This window comes from Bombina bombina, chromosome 3 (genome assembly GCF_027579735.1).
Source record: "Bombina bombina isolate aBomBom1 chromosome 3, aBomBom1.pri, whole genome shotgun sequence".
Lineage (NCBI taxonomy): Eukaryota > Metazoa > Chordata > Amphibia > Anura > Bombinatoridae > Bombina > Bombina bombina.
In genome coordinates, this window is record NC_069501.1 from 386400082 (window position 1) to 386421435 (window position 21354).

The following is a 21354-nucleotide window of genomic DNA, read 5'->3' on the forward strand; positions in this document are numbered from 1 at the left end:
AATTGTGCAAACACCTCCGGATGGAGTTCCCACTCCCCCGAATGAAAAGTCTGACGACTTAGAAAATCTGCTTCCCAGTTCTCCACTCCTGGGATATAGATTGCTGATAGATGGCAAGAGTGAGTCTCTGCTCATCGAATTGGTTTCTATCATCGCTAGAGAACTCTTTGTTCCCCCCTGATGATAGATATATGCTACAGTCGTGATATTGTCCGACTGGAATCTTATGAATCTGGCCGAAGCCAGCTGAGGCAACACCTGAAGCGCGTTAAATATCGCTCTCAGTTATAGAATATTTATTGGAAGGAGAGTCTCCTCCTGAGTCCACACACCCTGTGCTTTCAAGGAATTCCAGACTGCACCCCAGCCCAATAGGCTGGCGTCCGTCGTCACTATGACCCATGCTGGCCTGCGGAAACATTCCCTGGGACAGATGATCCTGTGACAACTACCACAGAAGAGAGTCTCTGGTCTCTTGATCCAGATTTATCTGAGGAGATAAATTTGCATAATCCCCATTCCACTGTCTGAGCATGCATAGTTGCAGTGGTCTGAGATGCAAGCGAGCAAACGGAACTATGTCCATTGCCGCTACCACTAGTCCAATTACCTCCACACACTGAGCCACTGACGGCCGAGGAATGGAATGAAGTGCTCGACAGGTGGTTAAAATCTTTGATTTTCTGACCTCCGGCAGAAAATTTCTCATGTCTACCGAATCTATCAGAGTTCCCAGGAATGGAACTCTTGTGAGAGGGATAAGTGAACTCTTTTTTTTTTTTTTTTTTACGTTCACCTTCCACCCGTGAGATCTTAGAAAAGCCAACACGATGTCTGTGTGAGATTTGGCTAGTTGGTAAGTTGACGCCTGAATCAGGATATCGTCCAGATAGGGCGCCATTGCTATGCCCCGCCGACTTAGAACCGCCAGAAGGGACCCTAGCACTTTCGTGAAAATTCTGGGAGCTGTGGCCAACCCGAAGGGAAGAGCCACAAACTGGTAATGCTTGTCCAGGAAGGCAAACCTGAGGAACTGGTGATCTTTGTGGATAGGAATGTGAAGATACGCATCCTTCAAATCCACGGTGGTCATATATTGACCCTCCTGGATCATTGGTAAAATAGTCCGAATGGTCTCCATCTTGAAGGATGGGACTGAGGAATTTGTTTAGGATCTTGAGATCTAAAATCGGTCTGAAGGTTCCCTCTTTTTTGGGAACCTCGAACAGATTGGAGTAAAACCCCTGCCCCTGTTCTGCTTTTGGAACTGGGCAGATTACCTCCATAGTATATAGGTCTTCTACACAGCGTAAGAACGCCTCTCTTTTTGTCTGGTTTACAGACAATTGTGAAAGATGAAATCTCCCCCTTGGAGGAGAATCCTTGAAGACTAGAAGATACCCCTCGGTCACGATTTCTAAAGCCCAGGAGTCCTGAACGTCTCTTGCCCAAGCCTGAGCAAAGAGAGAAAGTCTGCCCCCTACTAGATCCGGTCCCGGATAGGGGGCTGCCCCTTCATGCCGTCTTGGTGGCAGCACCGGGCTTCTTGGTCTGTTTACCCTTATTCCAGGTCTGGTTAGGTCTCCAGACTGACATGGATTGAGCAAAATTCCCCTCCTGCTTTGCGGTAGGGGAGGAGGTAGAGGGACCACCTTTGAAGTTTCGAAAGGAACGAAAATTATTTTGTTTGGTCCTCATCTTATTTGTCTTATCCTGAGGAAGAGCATGGCCTTTTCCTCCAGTGATGTCAGAAATGATCTCTTTCAGTTCAGGCCCGAATTCCTTGAAAGGAATAGCTAAAAGCTTAGATTTTGATGACACCTCAGTTTAGTGAAAAAAATAATCTGAAAAACGGTACTGCGCCTTTAAGAGAAAAAAGCATACAATTTTTCCAAAGCTGCTTTAAAACATCCAATCGTTTCAATTGTATGATAGAAGCATCCTAACTATGCAGCTAAGTTTGCCCCACTAGGAAAGGAACACTTAACCGTTATTAGAAAAAATGGATAATTAGAAAAACGTTTATATCAATAGAAACACCCCCTGCACCTCGCCACAGCTCTGCTGTGGCGCCTACCTGCCCTCAGGTGTCTGCAAAACCAGGTTAAAGCTTCGATTTGGCCCAATACAGTCACAAGGGCCCACCGGAGTTGGAGCTTGCTGCTTGCCTGACAAAAACAACTGCGCAACTGAGACGCGAAAATAGGCCCCGCCCATCTCATTCGATGTTTCTTAGCCCAAAAGAACCGCACCAGAGCGGTCTAAAACTAGCCATGTGGGTTCATAAACCCAAAAAGTAAGCCATGTGTACCCTCTTAATAAACATGAAAAACGTTCCTCATAAAAACGTTATCAGCACTCCCAGTAATGAAAACGTTTGCCCACAAACATTCAAAACTCAGTGTCAACCATTTTTTCTTAGCCCATATATGCAAGCTCAGTAATACCCCTCTATATATTTTAGGATTACTGCTTACCCTTTCCCTCATGGGGATACTGTCAGCCAATTCTGAAATACCACAGTCTCTCCAGAAAAAAATGGACTGAACATACCTCACTGCTTATAGCATGAAAAACGTTCCTCACACTGAAGTTTAAGTACTCCTCAGCCATACTGTGGGAACTGCTCTGGATCTTATTGACAACTGCTAAGATCATCAGCCTCCAGGCAGAAGTCTTCATCCATCTGCTGCCTGAGGGAAAATAGTACACACCGGTACTATTTAAAATAAAAAACTCTTGCTTGAAGAAAATAAAAACTAACATTTTATCACCTCTTTCACTTTACCCTTCCTAGTACTTAGAGTAGGCAAAGAATGACTTGGGGGTGGAGTCAAGGGAGGAGCTACATAGACAGCTCTGCTGTGGTGCTCTTTGCCACTTCCTGTTAGCAGGAGGATAATATTCCACAAGTAAAGGATGAATCCGTGGACTCATCATATCTTATAAAATAAACTAAATTTTTTGGCGCCAAGTTGAGATTTTTTTTGGCGCCAACAAACATCAGGAAATGACGCAACTTGCGTCAAACACAATTCCGCGCCAAACAACCTAGCGTCAACTAAGACGCAGGAAATGATGAACTTGCATCATGACAGATGCACATTCGCGCCCAAAAAAATTTCTCGCACCAAGAATGACGCAATAAATAACAGCATTTTGCGCCCTTGCAAGCCTAATTTGCCCGCAAGTTTTCAAAGAAAAAAAAGTCTAATTTAAAAAAAAGACTATACCCCAGATAAGACAAACTTCCTAAAACATGATTCCCTTAACGAAACTGCTGGACTGCAAAGGGAAATACACATAGACCTGACTCATGGCAAATATAAGTAAAATATTGTCCACCCCTGGAATGTGGATCACAGACAGACAGCAATTGTTGATCTCTGCCCACTGAATAATCCCGGCTACCTCTGACATGGCTAAGGAACTCCGAGTTCCTCCCCGATGATTGATGTTATAGCCAAAACCTGATAAACTGGGCTGAAGATAACTGAGGCCAGGTTAGAAGAGCATTGAAGATTGCCCTCAGCTCTAAGACTTTTATGGGAAGAAACAATTCCTCCCGAGTCCATATACCCTGAACCTTCAATGAGACGCAGACAGCTCCCCAACCCAGCAGGCTGACATCCGTGGTCACAATCACCCAGGAAGGTCTGCGAAAGCAGGTCCCCTAGGAAAGGTGTTCCTGAGACACCCACCACAGAAGAGAATCTGTTGTCACCTGATCCAGAATGATTCGCGGAGAACAATTCTGATAATCCCCGTTCCATTGTCTGAGCATGTATAACTGCAGAGGCCTGAGATGAAACCGAGCAAACGGTATGATGACCATAGCTGACACCATCAGACCAATTACCTCCATACATTGAGCCACTGACGGCCGAGGAGAGGACTGAAGTGCAAGACAACAGTTGATCAACAACAAAAACAGAATTTATGCTTACCTGATAAATTACTTTCTCCAACGGTGTGTCCGGTCCACGGCGTCATCCTTACTTGTGGGAATATCTCTTCCCCAACAGGAAATGGCAAAGAGTCCCAGCAAAGCTGGCCATATAGTCCCTCCCAGGCTCCGCCCACTCCAGTCATTCGACCGACGGAAAGGAGGAACAAATAGGAGAAACCATATGGTACCGTGGTGACTGTAGTTAGAGAAAATAATTCATCAGACCTGATTAAAAAACCAGGGCGGGCCGTGGACCGGACACACCGTTGGAGAAAGTAATTTATCAGGTAAGCATAAATTCTGTTTTCTCCAACATTGGTGTGTCCGGTCCACGGCGTCATCCTTACTTGTGGGAACCAATACCAAAGCTTTAGGACACGGATGAAGGGAGGGAGCAAATCAGGTTACCTAAACGGAAGGCACCACGGCTTGCAAAACCTTTCTCCCAAAAATAGCCTCTGAAGAAGCAAAAGTATCAAATTTGTAGAATTTGGCAAAAGTGTGCAGTGAAGACCAAGTCGCTGCCTTACATATCTGATCAACAGAAGCCTCGTTCTTGAAGGCCCATGTGGAAGCCACAGCCCTAGTGGAGTGAGCTGTGATTCTTTCAGGAGGCTGCCGTCCGGCAGTCTCGTAAGCTAATCGGATGATGCTTTTAAGCCAAAAGGAAAGAGAGGTAGAAGTCGCTTTTTGACCTCTCCTTTTACCAGAATAGACAAACAAAGAAGATGTTTGTCTGAAATCTTTTGTAGCTTCTAAATAGAATTTTAGAGCACGGACTACGTCCAAATTGTGTAACAAACGTTCCTTCTTTGAAACTGGATTCGGACACAAAGAAGGTACAACTATCTTCTGGTTAATATTTTTGTTAGAAACAACCTTTGGAAGAAAACCAGGCTTAGTACGCAGAACCACCTTATCTGTATGAAACACCAGATAGGGCGGAGAACACTGCAGAGCAGATAACTCTGAAACTCTTCTAGCAGAAGAAATAGCAACCAAAAACAAAACTTTCCAAGATAACAACTTAATATCTATGGAATGTAGAGGTTCAAACGGAACCCCTTGAAGAACTGAAAGAACTAGATTTAAACTCCAGGGAGGAGTCAAAGGTCTGTAAACAGGCTTGATCCTAACCAGCGCCTGAACAAATGCTTGAACATCTGGCACAGCTGCCAGTCGTTTGTGTAATAAGACAGATAAAGCAGAAATCTGTCCCTTTAGAGAACTCGCTGATAATCCTTTATCCAAACCTTCTTGCAGAAAGGAAAGGATCTTAGGAATTTTGATCTTATTCCATAAGAATCCCTTGGATTCACACCAGCAGATATATCTTTTCCATATTTTATGGTAAATTTTTCTAGTTACCGGTTTCCTGGCTTGAACTAGAGTATCTATCACAGAATCTGAAAACCCACGCTTTGATAGAATCAAGCGTTCAATTTCCAAGCCGTCAGCTGGAGGGAGACCAGATTTGGATGTTCGAATGGACCCTGTACAAGAAGATCCTGTCTCAAAGGTAGCTTCCATGGTGGAACCGATGACATACTCACCAGGTCTGCATACCAAGTCCTGCGTGGCCACGCAGGAGCTATCAAGATCACTGAAGCCCTCTCCTGCTTGATCCTGGCTACTAGCCTGGGGATGAGAGGAAACGGTGGAAACACATAGGCTAGGTTGAAGGTCCAAGGCGCTACTAGTGCATCCACTAGAGTCGCCTTGGGATCCCTGGATCTGGACCCGTAGCAAGGAACCTTGAAGTTCTGACGAGACGCCATCAGATCCATGTCTGGAATGCCCCATAATTGAGTCAACTGGGCAAAGATCTCCGGGTGGAGTTCCCACTCCCCCGGATGGAATGTCTGACGACTCAGATAATCCGCCTCCCAGTTTTCCACACCTGGGATGTGGATCGCAGATAGGTGGCAGGAGTGATCTTCCGCCCATTGTATTATTTTGATCACTTCTTTCATCGCCAGGGAACTCCTTGTTCCCCCCTGATGATTGATATAAGCAACAGTCGTCATGTTGTCTGATTGGAATCTTATGAATCTGGAATTTGCTAGTTGAGGCCAAGCCCTGAGAGCATTGAATATCGCTCTCAGTTCCAGAATGTTTATCGGGAGAAGAGACTCTTCCCGAGACCATAGTCCCTGAGCTTTCAGGGATTCCCAGACCGCGCCCCAGCCCACTAGACTGGCGTCGGTCGTGACGATGACCCACTCTGGTCTGCGGAAGCTCATTCCCTGGGATAGGTGGTCCAGGGTTAGCCACCAACGGAGTGAGTCTCTGGTCTTCTGATCTACTTGAAGCACTGGAGACAAGTCTGTATAGTCCCCATTCCACTGTTTCAGCATGCACAGTTGTAATGGTCTTAGATGAATTCGCGCAAAAGGAACTATGTCCATTGCTGCAACCATCAACCCTACTACTTCCATGCACTGAGCTATGGAAGGACGTGGAACAGAATGAAGAACTTGACAAGAGCTTAGAAGTTTTGACTTTCTGACCTCTGTCAGAAAAATCCTCATTTCTAAGGAATCTATTATTGTTCCCAAGAAGGGAACTCTCGTTGACGGAGACAGAGAACTTTTTTCTATGTTCACCTTCCATCCATGAGATCTGAGAAAGGCCAGGACGATGTCTGTATGAGCCTTTGATTTTGAAAGGGACGACGCTTGTATTAGAATGTCGTCCAAGTATGGTACTACTGCAATGCCCCTCGGTCTTAGAACCGCTAGAAGGGATCCGAGTACCTTTGTGAAAATCCTTGGAGCAGTGGCTAATCCGAATGGAAGGGCCACAAACTGGTAATGTTTGTCCAGAAAGGCGAACCTTAGGAACTGATGTTCTTTGTGGATAGGAATATGTAGGTACGCATCCTTTAGATCCACGGTAGTCATAAATTGACCTTCCTGGATAGTAGGTAGAATCGTTCGAATGGTTTCCATTTTGAACGATGGTACCCTGAGAAATTTGTTTAGGATCTTTAAATCCAGAATTGGTCTGAAGGTTCCCTCTTTTTTGGGAACTACGAACAGATTTGAGTAAAATCCCATTCCTTGTTCCATCCTTGGAACTGGGTGTATCACTCCCATTTTTAACAGGTCTTCTACACAATGTAAGAACGCCTGTTTCTTTATTTGGTTTGAGGATAAAAGAGACATGTGGAATCTTCCCCTTGGGGGTAGTTCCTTGAATTCCAGAAGATAACCCTGAGTAACGATTTCTAGCGTCCAGGCATCCTGAACATCTCTCGCCCAAGCCTGAGCAAAGAGAGAGAGAGAGAGTCTGCCCCCCACTAGATCCGGTCCCGGATCGGGGGCTACCCCTTCATGCTGTTTTGTTAGCAGCAGCAGGCTTCTTGGCCTGATTACCCTTGTTCCAGCCTTGCATCGGTTTCCAGGCTGGTTTGGACTGTGAGGAATTACCCTCTTGCTTAGAGGATGCAGAATTAGAGGCCGGTCCGTTCCTAAAATTACGAAAGGAACGAAAATTAGACTTATTCTTGGCTTTTAAAAGGCCTATCTTGTGGGAGGGCGTAGTCCTTTCCCCCAGTGATGTCTGAGATAATCTCTTTCAATTCTGGCCCAAAGAGAGTTTTACCTTTGAAGGGGATGTTAAGCAATTTTGTCTTGGATGATACATCCGCTGACCAAGACTTTAGCCAAAGCGCTCTGCGCGCCACAATTGCAAACGCTGAATTTTTCGCCGCTAATCTAGCTAATTGCAAAGCGGCATCTAAAATAAAAGAGTTAGCCAACTTAAGTGCGTGAACTCTGTCCATAACCTCCTCATATGGAGTCTCTCTACTGAGCGACTTTTCTAGTTCCTCGAACCAGAACCACGCTGCTGTAGTGACAGGAACAATGCACGAAATGGGTTGTAGAAGGTAACCTTGCTGTACAAAAATCTTTTTAAGCAAACCTTCCAATTTTTTATCCATAGGATCTTTGAAAGCACAGTTATCCTCGATAGGAATAGTAGTGCGCTTGTTTAGAGTAGAAACTGCCCCCTCGACCTTAGGAACTGTCTGCCATAAGTCCTTTCTGGGGTCGACCATAGGAAATAATTTCTTAAATATAGGAGGGGGAACAAAAGGTATGCCGGGCTTTTCCCTCTCCTTATTCACTATGTCCGCCACCCGCTTGGGTATAGGAAAAGCGTCGGGGTGCACCGGAACCTCTAGGAACTTGTCCATCTTGCATAATTTCTCTGGAATGACCAAGTTGTCACAATCATCCAGAGTAGATAACACCTCCTTAAGCAGTGCGCGGAGATGTTCTAATTTAAATTTAAATGTCACAACATCAGGTTCGGCCTGTTGAGAAATTTTTCCTGAATCTGAAATTTCACCATCTGACAAAACCTCCCTCATGGCCCCTTCAGATTGGTGTGAGGGTATGACAGAGCAATCATCAGCGCCTTCCTGCTCTTCAGTGTTTAAAACAGAGCTATCGCGCTTTCTCTGATATGCAGGCATTTTGGATAAAATATTTGCTATAGTGTTATCCATTACAGCCGTCAATTGTTGCATGGTAATAAGCATTGGCGCGCTAGAAGTACTAGGGGCCTCCTGCGTGGGCAAAACTGGTATAGACACAGAAGGAGATGATGTAGAACCATGTCTACTCCCTTCATCTGATGAATCATCTTGGGCAACTTCATTATCTGTGACAGTACTGTCCTTACATTGTTTGGACGCTATGGCACAATTATCACACAATTTTGAAGGGGGAGACACATTGAGTTTCATACATATAGAACATAGCTTATCTGAAGGCACAGACATGTTAAACAGGCTTAAACTTGTCAAAAAAGCACAAAAAAACGTTTTAAAAGAAAACCGTTACTGTTTCTTTAAATTTTAAACAGAGCACACTTTATTACTGCATATGTGAAAAAATATGAAGGAATTGTTCAAAATTTACCAAAATTTCACCACAGTGTCATAAAGCATTAAAAGTATTGCACACCAATTTTCAGAGCTTTAACCCTTAAAATAACGAAACCGGAGCCGGTTACAGATTTAACCCCTATACAGTCCCAGCTACAGCCTTTGCTGAGATTTTACCAAGCCCAGAGGGGAATACGATACCAAATGACGCCTTCTAGAAGCTTTTCCAAATACTTTCAGGCCCTCACACATGCATCTGCATGTCTAGCTCTCAAAAACAACTGCGCAATAATGGCGCGAAAATGAGGCTCAGCCTACAACTGGGAAGGCCCTTCCTGACAGGAAAAGGTGTCTACATAGTGCCTTACGTGAAAAAACGTTCCCCAAGTTTATAAGTGTGAATTACCAGCATAAACATGTATAAAATGCCCAAATAAAGTAATCGATTTGCTCAATAAAAGTGTCTGCCAGTTTTATAGCCCATATTAAGCCCTTTATTCTGTTTGAGATTAAGAAAAATGGCTTACCGGTCCCCATGAGGGGAAATGACAGCCTTCCAGCATTACTCAGTCTTGTTAGAAATATGGCTAGTCATACCTTAAGCAGAAAAAGTCTGCTAACTGTTTCCCCCAACTGAAGTTACTTCATCTCAACAGTCCTGTGTGGAAACAGCAACCGATTTTAGTTACTGTCTGCTAAAATCATCTTCCTCTTACAAACAGAATTCTTCATCTTTTTCTGTTTCAGAGTAAATAGTACATACCAGCACTATTTTAAAATAACAAACTCTTGATAGTAGAATAAAAACACTACAACTAAACACCACATACTCTTAACCATCTCCGTGGAGATGTTGCCTGTGCAACGGCAAAGAGAATGACTGGAGTGGGCGAAGCCTGGGAGGGACTATATGGCCAGCTTTGCTGGGACTCTTTGCCATTTCCTGTTGGGGAAGAGATATTCCCACAAGTAAGGATGACGCCATGGACCGGACACACCAATGTTGGAGAAAACAAAACACCAACACCAGCACCTCTTTGGGAGTTTGCCTGTTGAAAAGAGGACACCTGAACCAGAATATCGTCCAGATAAAGCGCCACTGCAACACCCCACAACCTGAGCACCACCAACAGCGCTCCCAGAACCTTCAAGAAAATTCTGTGAACCGTTGCCAGACCAAAAGGAAGGGCCACAAACTGAAAATGTTTGTCTATAAACGCAAACCTTAGGAACTTGTGATGATCCTTGTGGATGGGAATATGCAGATATGCATCTTTTAAATCCACAGTAGTCATAAACTGTCCTTCCTGAACCAAAGGAAGAATGGAACGGATAGTATCCATCTTGAACGATGGAACTCTGAGAAATCGGTTTACACATTTGAGATCCAAAATAGGCCTGAAGATTCCCTCTTTTTTGGGAATCACGAACAGGTTGGAATAAAAACCTAGACCTTGCTCCCGAACTGGAACAGGAACTATCACTCCCAGATCGGAAAGATCCTAGACACATTTTAAGAACGCCTCTCTTTTTATCTGATCTACAGATAATCTTGAAAGGTGAAACCTGACCTTGAGAGGAAAACTTTTGAACTCCAACTTGCATCCGTGGGATACCACATCCACATTGGACTGTTCCTGCTTGGAGGAAAAGGCAGAAGGTCTACCTGCAATGTTACAAAGGAACGTAAATTACTCTGAAGACCCTTTGACTTATTTCTCTTATCCTGGGGAAGGAAATTACCCTTTCCTCCCATAATATCTGAATTAATCTCAGCTAAGCCTGGCCCAAACAAGGACTTACCCTTGTAAGGAATATACAAAAGCTTAGACTAAGAAGACACATCTGCAGACCAAGACTTCAACCACAAAGCCCTGCGAGCCAAAACAGCAAAGCCAGAAATCTTTGCTCCCAATTTGATAACCTGTAAAGAAGCATCCGTGATAAAGGAATTAGCCAATTTAAGAGCTCTAATCCTATATAGAATTTCCTCAAGAGGCGTATCTGCCTGAATAGAACCAGATAACGCATCAAACCAATATGCTGCCACACTAGTGACAGTAGCAAAACACACCGCAGGCTGCCATTGCAATCCCTGGTGAACGTACATCCTTTTAAGCAACGCTTCCAACCTCTTATCCATAGGATCCTTAAAAGAACAGCTATCTTCTATGGGAATAGTAGTCCTCTTGACTAAAGTGGAAATAGCAACCTCCACCTTAGGAACTGTCTGCCAAGACTCCTTAACAGAATCATCAATTGGAAACATCTTCTTAAAAAATAGGAGAAGGAGAAAAAGGCAAAATACTTATTCAGCTTACTAGATTTCTTTGGAGTGACTACAACCGTGGAGTCAGTCATCCAAAGTAGCCAAAACTTCCGTAAGAAGTACCCGTAGGTGTTCAAGCTTAAACCATCAGCATCAGGAATTATATTATCTGAGATTGAGATCTCCCCCTCAGACACTACCAAAAAATCCTCCCCCTCAGATTTATGAAAGGAACTATTCGACATAGCCACACCTGATTCAGATACCCTACACCCTGAATCCTTAAATCTCCTTTTATGCTTCCCCTGAAACATAGGAAAAGTCGCCAGGGCATTAGTTACTGCAGAAGATATTTGGGTAGCCATGTCCTGCAAGGAAACTCCAACAGGAGTAACAGATAAAACACTGGGCACTGCATGGAAAGACACTACAGCATGGGAAAGACACTACAGTATGGGACGTTTGAGGAGCAAGCTGCGGGAATATCCTGGACAGAAGACCCCTGAACAGCATCCGCCTTAGCTAATGAAAGCTCAGATTCAAAAAAGCCAAACCCTATAATGTAATGTCCTATCAAAACATGATGAACAAAAAGGGATTGGAGGTTCCACATTAGTCAAAGTATAAACTACATGTAACCTCTTGCAAAGCTTCTTGATCCATCTTTCACAAAAACAAATCAAATTAGCTTCCAAAAAATAAAAAATAAATGTTACTAGCCCTTTAAAATTTTAAAAAGGAACTTTTTTACTGCAAAAAAAACATTTAGCAAAAAAAGAAAAATAAGACCTCCAGTCAGCCTCTGACCCTGAAAGACCCTGCTGGGAGCCTACTTGACCTCCTGCAAAACCAGAACGATACTCCCAACGATCCGGACTCCAATCACACAGCAGAGAAAAGCAAAACCCTAAAGTGTCCTGTCTTGCAAAGCTTCTCAAAGCCAACAAGCAACTACAGACAAACCGAAAGCTAACAGAGCTCCAGAAAAGCACGCAATTAATTGCCGCCTCAGCAAACTGACCCTCCTATCGTGGGTGTGGCCAAAAGTCAGACCGCCATTGTTCTAATACATACACAAGCAGCAAAAACATATTGCCAATAAAAAGTAAACCCACATAGGAATACATAGTCCCAGTTCCCAGAAAAGTGCCATCCTTTCTTGATAAAATAAGAAAAAACAAATAGGCACTTACCCGAGATCAATCTGCCCGGCAGCAGGACAGCACACAGATATGGAAAGGCCTCCTCCCTCCATAGACCCGTGGAACACAATGTCTGACTAATCCTAATCAGGCATACAGGATAGGGCAGCACCAAACCTGGAAGGCACAGTGAGAGAAAAAACCCACAAGTTTCCAGATGCTCAAAAGCCACCACAGCTCAACTGAAGAGACTTATGTGAAACAGCGCTATACCCCAGTAAAAAAACAGAACAGCCAGCTCTGCTTTAAAAATAATAAACTCTTAATTGAAGAATCTTCAGACACCTAAAAACATTACCACCTCCTTGCTGAAGGCAAAGAGAATGACTGGAGGTTGTTGGTAAGGGGAGTGGTATTTAACAGCTTTGGCTGTGGTGCTCCTTGCCGCCTCCTGCTGGCCAGGAGAGATATTCCCAATAGTAATTATGATAATCCGTGGACTCACCGTGTCATTAGAAAGAAAATGCAAGTGCTCAATATTAAATCTAAAGGACGGTTCCTCCAAGCTGGAGGCTTAGACGCTAAGGACTCTGACCCAGAAAGTTCACCCTCTGAAGCTACAGAGGTTAACTCATCATTGGATAACTGGGACATAATAGCTAAATCCAATAAATATTTAGATGACTCCAGGTGAGGAGAGCTATGATTAACCTTTCTCTTGCGTTTGTTAGAGCGAGGAAATTCACTGAGGGCCGCAGACACCGCAGTTTGTAACTGCGCGGCAAAAAGCGCAGGAAGAAGGCCCCCTCCGGATGGAGGATTATATGTGCTACGGGGAACTACATGTGGAGTGGAAAATGTAGCAAGGGTAGTAATCTCACGGGACGCCAAGTCCTGAGAGGTAGAAAGCTCAGAGGGGCTAAGAGCCTTAGCAGGCTTGTCTCCCTTCTTAGACTTTATAACGGTGTTAAGGCATGTGGAACATAATTGAGTGGGCGGGAAAACCACGTCCTCCTCACAATATGTAAACAGGTATGATTTAGTACAGAAGGAGTACCTTCTAACATGTAAGAGTCCTCCATAGCTTAGGTTATACCCACAGAAGGACACAAATAAAAACATTTTATTATAGAAAACTGCACCTTTATACTCCCAATGGCTGGTGCACTCAAAATGGAGGACATGAACATAGACCACACCCGGTCACATGGAGTGCAAGTAATAGGAGCTGTGCAACACTTTCAAAAACGAAAGTAAAAACTTAAGTGAAACCCGTTTGTTCCATCCAAAAACACATTTTATCAGCCCAGGAAAAAAAAAAAAAAAAAAAAAAATTACACAAAGCAGCATGTAAATAATACACTGATTAATTAACCCAAACTGTTCAATAAACCCCCTTCAGAGGATATTAACCCTGGATACTATCAAGGTATAAAGGAGCCACATTGTGACACTGTTGTAGCGTTTATGTGTAAAAATTGAAACAATCTTACCTCCAGGATCCATGCTGTGGAACAGAACACAGCCTCTCAAGTGTGACAGTCTTATAGCAGCGCTCCTGACATGGACTTGAGTGAGAGAAAGCAGACAGTGAAACTCGTCAACACCAGTTGCTTAGCAGCTGTTAGCAGTAGTCTGGATGGTTTCACAGAAAAACTTTCCCTACATCTCCAGACTAACTTTCATCCATACTCTCACTGAGAGGTTGAGATAACTACTTAAAACTCCAGTCCTATCTCGAAGGGCAGATACCCTTTTTCAGGACTCTACTAATCTTCTGACACTTCTCTGCCACCTCCTAACGTGACGAAAGGCAAAGAATGACTGGGGTAATGAGGAAGTGGGGAGGGATATTTAAGCCTTTGGCTAGGGTGTCTTTGCCTCCTCCTGGTGGCCAGGTGTTGTATTTCCCCAACAGTAAGGAATGAAGCCATGGACTCCTTATTTTAGGAAGGAAATTCAGATTACATGTTCATTACACCTAAAAATCCTGTAACCTTTTTCCACCCTCCTATTTTTACTATATTGTTCCACGTACCCTTGTTGCAAGTTTGTACCACATTCATCTTCTAAACTAAAATAATCTGTATGTTTCTTCTGTCATTTCACCTTTTTGATACTTTTCAGAATAACATACGAGTGAGAGCCACATGTACTCCCGCTGACACAATTTTTCTATAGGTTATGCAATACTACACAAAAATGTCAGTATGTAGAGAACTGCTTTAATGTATGTAATTTCCATACTCTGACCTTAACTCGCGCTCTTCGTGCTGTGCGATTAGGTTACTGTAGAAGTTTTCTAATGTCATTTTGGTCATCGTCACCCTCTCCTTGGTGTGATTGCTCATTGGGAAGCATGGAGTCTGTTCCATCATTGCCATGACTACAACAGAAAATATACATATATCATTTGACAAAAAAAAAATGCAGAAAAAAAAAAAGTTTAAAATATTGCCTTATGATACAATAACCTCTTCAGTTAAAGGGATATGAAAACCATACATTTTCTTTTGCAATTCGGACAAAGCATACAATTTAAAAAAAAAAAAAAAAAGTTTACAATTTACTTTCATTAGTTTAGTTTCCATGATATTCTTTTTTTGTAGAGATACCTAGGTAGTAGGGGTGTGCATGACATTTTTTTTTACAATCGACTAGTCGAGGGCTGTTGCTTTCGAAATCACCTAGTGATCACCTAGTGACTAGTCGAAATCACCCCCTTGTCAGAAAATAGGTATTAAATGCAAAAAAATTTTTAATGTAATTGTAAAAAATTTTTTTTTTTTTTTTTTTTTTTTTTTTAAAACCTAGTCAACATCAACACAACAACCCTAATATGTGGAAAAAAAACAAAAGATGCAAAGCGCGTCCATGCAAGTTTTTATTCAACAAAAACATCAACTATTTAGCAATGTCCATAATATTATAATTATATTAATTAATTGTTCTTGTTAAGAAAACATAATTTATGCTTACCTGATAAATTTATTTCTCTTGTAGTGTATCCAGTCCACAGATCATCCATTACTTGTAGGATATATTCCCTTCCCAACAGGAAGTTGCAAGAGGATCACCCACAGCAGAGCTGCTATATAGCTCCTCCCCTCACCTGTCATATCCAGTCATTCGACCGAAACAAGACGAGAAAGGAGAAACCATAGGGTGCAGTGGTGACTGTAGTTTAATTAAAAATTTAGACCTGCCTTAAAAGGACAGGGCGGGCCGTGGACTGGATACACTACAAGAGAAATAAATTTATCAGGTAAGCATAAATTATGTTTTCTCTTGTTAAGTGTATCCAGTCCACGGATCATCCATTACTTGTGGGATACCAATACCAAAGCTTAAGTACACGGATGATGGGAGGGACAAGGCAGGAACTTAAACGGAAGGAACCACTGCCTGTAGAACCTTTCTCCCAAAAACAGCCTCCGAAGAAGCAAAAGTGTCAAATTTGTAAAATTTTGAAAAGGTGTGAAGCGAAGACCAAGTCGCAGCCTTGCAAATCTGTTCAACAGAGGCCTCATTTTTGAAAGCCCAGGTGGAAGCCACAGCTCTAGTAGAATGAGCTGTAATCCTTTCAGGGGGCTGCTGTCCAGCAGTCTCATAGGCTAAGCGTATTATGCTCCGAAGCCAAAAGGAGAGAGAGGTTGCCGAAGCTTTTTGACCTCTCCTCTGTCCAGAGTAAACGACAAATAGGGCAGATGTTTGACGAAAATCTTTAGTTGCCTGTAAGTAGAACTTCAAGGCACGGACTATGTCCAGATTATGTAAAAGACGTTCCTTCTTCGAAGAAGGATTAGGACACAAAGATGGGACAACAATCTCGATTGATATTCCTGTTAGAAACCACCTTAGGTAAAAACCCAGGTTTGGTACACAGAACTACCTTGTCTGAATGAAAAATCAGATAAGGAGAATCACAATGTAAGGCAGATAACTCTGAGACTCTTCAAGCCGAGGAAATAGCCATCAAAAACAGAACTTTCCAAGATAAAAGTTTAATATCAATGGAATGAAGGGGTTCAAACGGAACTCCCTGAAGAACTTTAAGAACCAAGTTTAAGCTCCACGGAGGAGCAACAGTTTTAAACACAGGCTTAATCCCAACCAAAGCCTGACAAAAAGCCTGGACGTCTGGAACTTCTGCCAGACGCTTGTGCAAAAGAATAGATAAAGCAGAGATCTGTCCTTTTAAAGAACTAGCTGATAAGCCTTTTTCCAAACCCTCTTGGAGAAAGGACAATATCCTAGGAATCCTAACCTTACTCCATGAGTAACTCTTGGATTCGCACCAATAATGGTATTTACGCCATATCTTATGGTAGATTTTCCTGGTAACAGGCTTTCGTGCCTGTATTAAGGTATCAATAACTGACTCGGAGAAGCCACGCCTTGATAGAATCAAGCGTTCAATCTCCATGCAGTCAGTCTCAGAAATTAGATTTGGATGTTTGAAAGGACCTTGTATTAGAAGGTCTTGTCTCAGAGGTAGAGTCCATGGTGGACAGGATGACATGTCCACTAGGTCTGCATACCAGGTCCTGCGTGGCCACGCAGGCGCTATCAGAATCACCGATGCTCTCTCCTGTTTGATCTTGGCAATCAGTCGAGGGAGCAGAGGGAACGGTGGGAACACATAAGCCAAGTTGAAGAACCAAGGCGCTGCTAGAGCATCTATCAGTGTCGCTTCTGGGTCCCTGGACCTGGAACCGTAACAAGGAAGCTTGGCGTTCTGGCGAGAAGCCATGAGATCCAACTCTGGTTTGCCCCAACGCAGAATCAATTGAGCAAACACCTCCGGATGGAGTTCCCACTCCCCTGGATGAAAAGTCTGACGACTTAGAAAATCCGCCTCCCAGTTCTCTACTCCTGGGATATGGATCGCTGACAGGTGGCAAGAGTGAGACTCTGCCCAGCGAATTATCTTGGAGACTTCTGCCATCGCTAGAGAACTCCTGGTTCCCCCTTGATGGTTGATGTAAGCCACAGTCGTGATGTTGTCCGACTGAAACCTGATGAACCTCAGTGTTGCTAACTGAGGCCAAGCCAGAAGAGCGTTGTATATGGCTCTTAACTCCAGAATATTTATTGGGAGGAGTTTCTCCTCCTGAGTCCACGATCCCTGCGCCTTCAGGGATTTCCAGACTGCACCCCAACCTAGAAGGCTGGCATCTGTTGTTACAATTGTCCAGGCTGGCCTGCGAAAGGACATACCCTTGGACAGATGTACCCGAGATAACCACCAGAGAAGAGAATCTCTGGTCTCTTGGTCCAGATTCAGTAGCGGGGACAGATCTGAGTAATCCCCGTTCCACTGACTTAGCATGCATAATTGCAGCGGTCTGAGATGCAGGCGCGCAAATGGCACTATGTCCATTGCCGCCACCATTAAGCTGATTACTTCCATACACTGAGCCACTGACGGGCGTGGAATGGAATGGACACGGCAAGCATTTAGAAGTTTTGCTAACCTGGACTCGTCAGGTAAATTTTCATGTCTACAGAATCTATAAGAGTCCCTAGGAAGGAGACTCTTGTGCGTGGGGACAGAGAACTCTTTTCCACGTTCACTTTCCACCCGTGCGTCCTCAGAAAAGCCAGAACTATCTCTATATGAGACTTGGCAATTTGAAAGCTTGACGCCTGTATCAGGATGTCGTCTAGATACGGAGCCACCGCTATGCCTCGCGGTCTTAGAACCGCCAGAAGTGAGCCCAGAACCTTTGTAAAAATTCTTGGGGCTGTGGCCAAGCCGAAGGGAAGAGCTACAAACTGGTAATGCCTGTCTAGAAAGGCAAACCTTAGGAACCGATGATGATCTTTGTGAATCGGTATGTGAAGGTAGGCATCCTTTAAATCCACTATGGTCATGTACTGACCCTCTTGGATCATTGGTAGGATGGTCCGAATAGTTTCTATTTTGAATGATGGAACTCTGAGGAATTTGTTTAAGATCTTTAGATCCAAGATTGGTCTGAAGGTTCCCTCTTTCTTGGGAACCACAAACAGATTTGAATAAAAACCTTGTCCTTGTTCCGTCCGCGGAACTGGGTGGATCACTCCTATTACTAGGAGGTTTTGCACACAGCTTAGGAATGCTTCTTTCTTTATCTGGTTTTCTGATAACCTTGAAAGATGACATCTTCCCTTGAGGAGGAGAAACCTTGAAGTCCAGAAGATATCCCTGAGATATGATCTCCAACGCCCAGGGATCCTGGACATCTCTTGCCCACGCCTGGGCGAAGAGAGAAAGTCTGCCCCCCACTAGATCCGTTTCCGGATAGGGGGCCGTTCCTTCATGCTGTCTTGGGGGCAGCAGCAGGCTTTCTGGCCTGCTTGCCCTTGTTCCAGGACTGGTTAGGTTTCCAGGCCTGTCTGGAATGAGCAACAGTTCCTTCCTGTTTTGGAGCGGAGGAAGTTGATGCTGCTCCTGCCTTGAAATTTCGAAAGGCACGAAAATTAGACTGTTTGGCCTTTGATTTGGCCCTGTCCTGAGGAAGGGTATGACCCTTACCTCCAGTAATGTCAGCAATAATTTCTTTCAAGCCGTGCCCGAATAAGGTCTGCCCCTTGAAAGGAATGTTGAGTAATTTAGAAGTCACGTCAGCTGACCAGGATTTAAGCCATAGCGCCCTCCGCGCCTGGATGGCGAATCCGGAATTCTTAGCCGTTAGTTTAGTCAAATGAACAATGGCATCAGAAACAAATGAGTTGGCTAGCTTAAGTGATCTAAGCTTGTCCATAATTTCATCCAATGGAGCTGTGTGAATGGCCTCTTCCAGAGACTCAAACCAGAATGCCGCAGCAGCAGTGACAGGCGCAATGCATGCAAGGGGCTGCAGGATAAAACCTTGTTGAACAAACATTTTCTTAAGGTAACCTAATTTTTTATCCATTGGATCCGAAAAAGCTTAACTGTCCTCAAACGGGATAGTGGTACGCTTTGCTAAAGTAGAAACTGCTCCCTCCACCTTAGGGACCGTTTGCCATAAGTCCCGTGTAGTGGCGTCTATTGGGAACATTTTTCTAAATATAGGAGGTGGGGAAAAGGGCACACCAGGTCTATCCCACTCCTTGCTAATAATTTCTGTAAGCCTTTTAGGTATAGGAAAAACATCAGTACACACCGGCACCGCATAGTATCTATCCAACCTACACAATTTCTCTGGAATTGCAACTGTGTCACAGTCGTTCAGAGCAGCTAAGACCTCCCCAAGCAATACCCGGAGGTTCTCAAGCCTAAATTTAAAATTAGAGATCTCTGAATCAGGTTTCCCCGAATCAGATCCGTCACCCACAGAATGAAGCTCTCCATCCTCATGTTCTGCATACTGTGACGCAGTATCAGACATGGCTCTTACAGCACCTGCGCGCTCTGTATTTCTCCTAATCCCAGAGCTGTCGCGCTTGCCTCTCAATTCAGGCAATCTAGATAATACTTCTGACAGGGTATTATTCATGATTGCAGCCATGTCCTACAAAGTAATTGCTATGGGCGTCCCTGATGTACTTGGCGCCATATTAGCGTGCGCCCCCTGAGCGGGAGGCGAAGGTACTGACACGTGAGGAGAGTTAGTCGGCATAACTTCCCCCTCGTCGTTTGGTGATAATTCTTTTATAGATAAAGACTGATCTTTATTATTTAAAGTGAAATCAATACATTTAGTACACATATTCCTATGGGGCTCCACAATGGCTTTCAAACATAATGAACAAATAGATTCATCTATGTCAGACATGTTTAAACAGACTAGCAATAAGACTAGCAAGCTTGAAAAACACTTTACAACAAATTTACAAGCAATATAAAAAACGCTACTGCGCCTTTAAGAAGCACAAAACCTGTCCCAAGTTGAAATAACAGTGAACAAATGCAGTTATACTAACCAAATTTTCACAGTGTATGTATTAAGTTAACAGAGCATTGCACCCACTTGCAAATGGATGATTAACCCCTTAATACCCAAAACGGACTAACAATTGAAAAAAACGTTTTTTAAAACAGTCACAAACACTGCCACAGCTCTACTGTGGCTTTTTACCTCCCTCAATACGACTTTTGAAGCCTTTTGAGCCCTCTAGAGAAGTCCTGAATCATGCAGGAAGAAGCAGGATGTCCGAGTCTGAATTTTTACTGCGCAAAAAAGCGCTAAAATAGGCCCCTCCCACTCATATTACAACAGTGGGAAGCCTCAGTTAACTGTTTCTATGCAGAATTTAAGCCAGCCATGTGGAAAAACTAGGCCCCAATAAGTTTTATCACCAAATATATGTAAAAAAAAACGATTAAACATGCTAGCAAACGTTTTAAAACACATTTTTATAAGAGTATATATCTCTATTAATAAGCCTAATACCAATCGCTTTCACTGCATTTAAAGGCTTTACTTACATTACTTCGGTATCAGCAGCATTTTCTAGCAATTCCATTCCCTAGAAAAATATTTTACTGCACATACCTTATTGCAGGAAAACCTGCACGCCATTCCCCCTCTGAAGTACCTCACTCCTCAGAATGTGTGAGAACAGCAAATGGATCTTAGTTACTTCTGCTAAGATCATAGAAAAACGCAGGCAGATTCTTCTTCCAAATACTGCCTGAGTAAAAAACAGCACACTCCGGTGCCATTTAAAAATAAACTTTTGATAGAAGAAATAAACTAAGTATAAAACACCACAGTCCTCTCACGACCTCCATCTATGTTGAGGGTTGCAAGAGAATGACTGGGTATGACAGGTGAGGGGAGGAGCTATATAGCAGCTCTGCTGTGGGTGATCCTCTTGCAACTTCCTGTTGGGAAGGGAATATATCCCACAAGTAATGGATGATCCGTGGACTGGATACACTTAACAAGAGAAAAATGAGCATGTCCACATGCTCCGGTAGTAGACAATTACGTAGTCTGTTGACTATCAGGCCCGCAGCTGAGAAAACTCATTCAGCTGGTACAGATGTTGCCGGGATGCACAGGTATGCTTTCGCTAGCCGTGATAATTTCCTGTACTTGCATTCATTTGCCTTCCACCATGCCAGAGGGTCTTCAAATAGAGCAGAGCTTTCCAAACTTTTCATGTTGATGACACACTTTTT

General features: G+C 43.5%; 1 protein-coding gene across 2 annotated transcripts in view; it reads right to left on the reverse strand.

Moving 5' to 3' along the window:
* Positions 1 to 21354, reverse strand: part of LOC128653324 (serine/threonine-protein kinase 38) — a 347496-nt gene that overhangs the window by 281750 nt on the left and 44392 nt on the right. For both annotated transcript variants that reach the window (XM_053706543.1, XM_053706544.1), the window contains exon 2: positions 14511 to 14643. In XM_053706543.1, the coding sequence (XP_053562518.1) occupies positions 14511 to 14641 (131 nt within the window). In that variant the 5' untranslated portion in view covers positions 14642 to 14643. The remainder of the gene's footprint in view (positions 1 to 14510; positions 14644 to 21354) is intronic.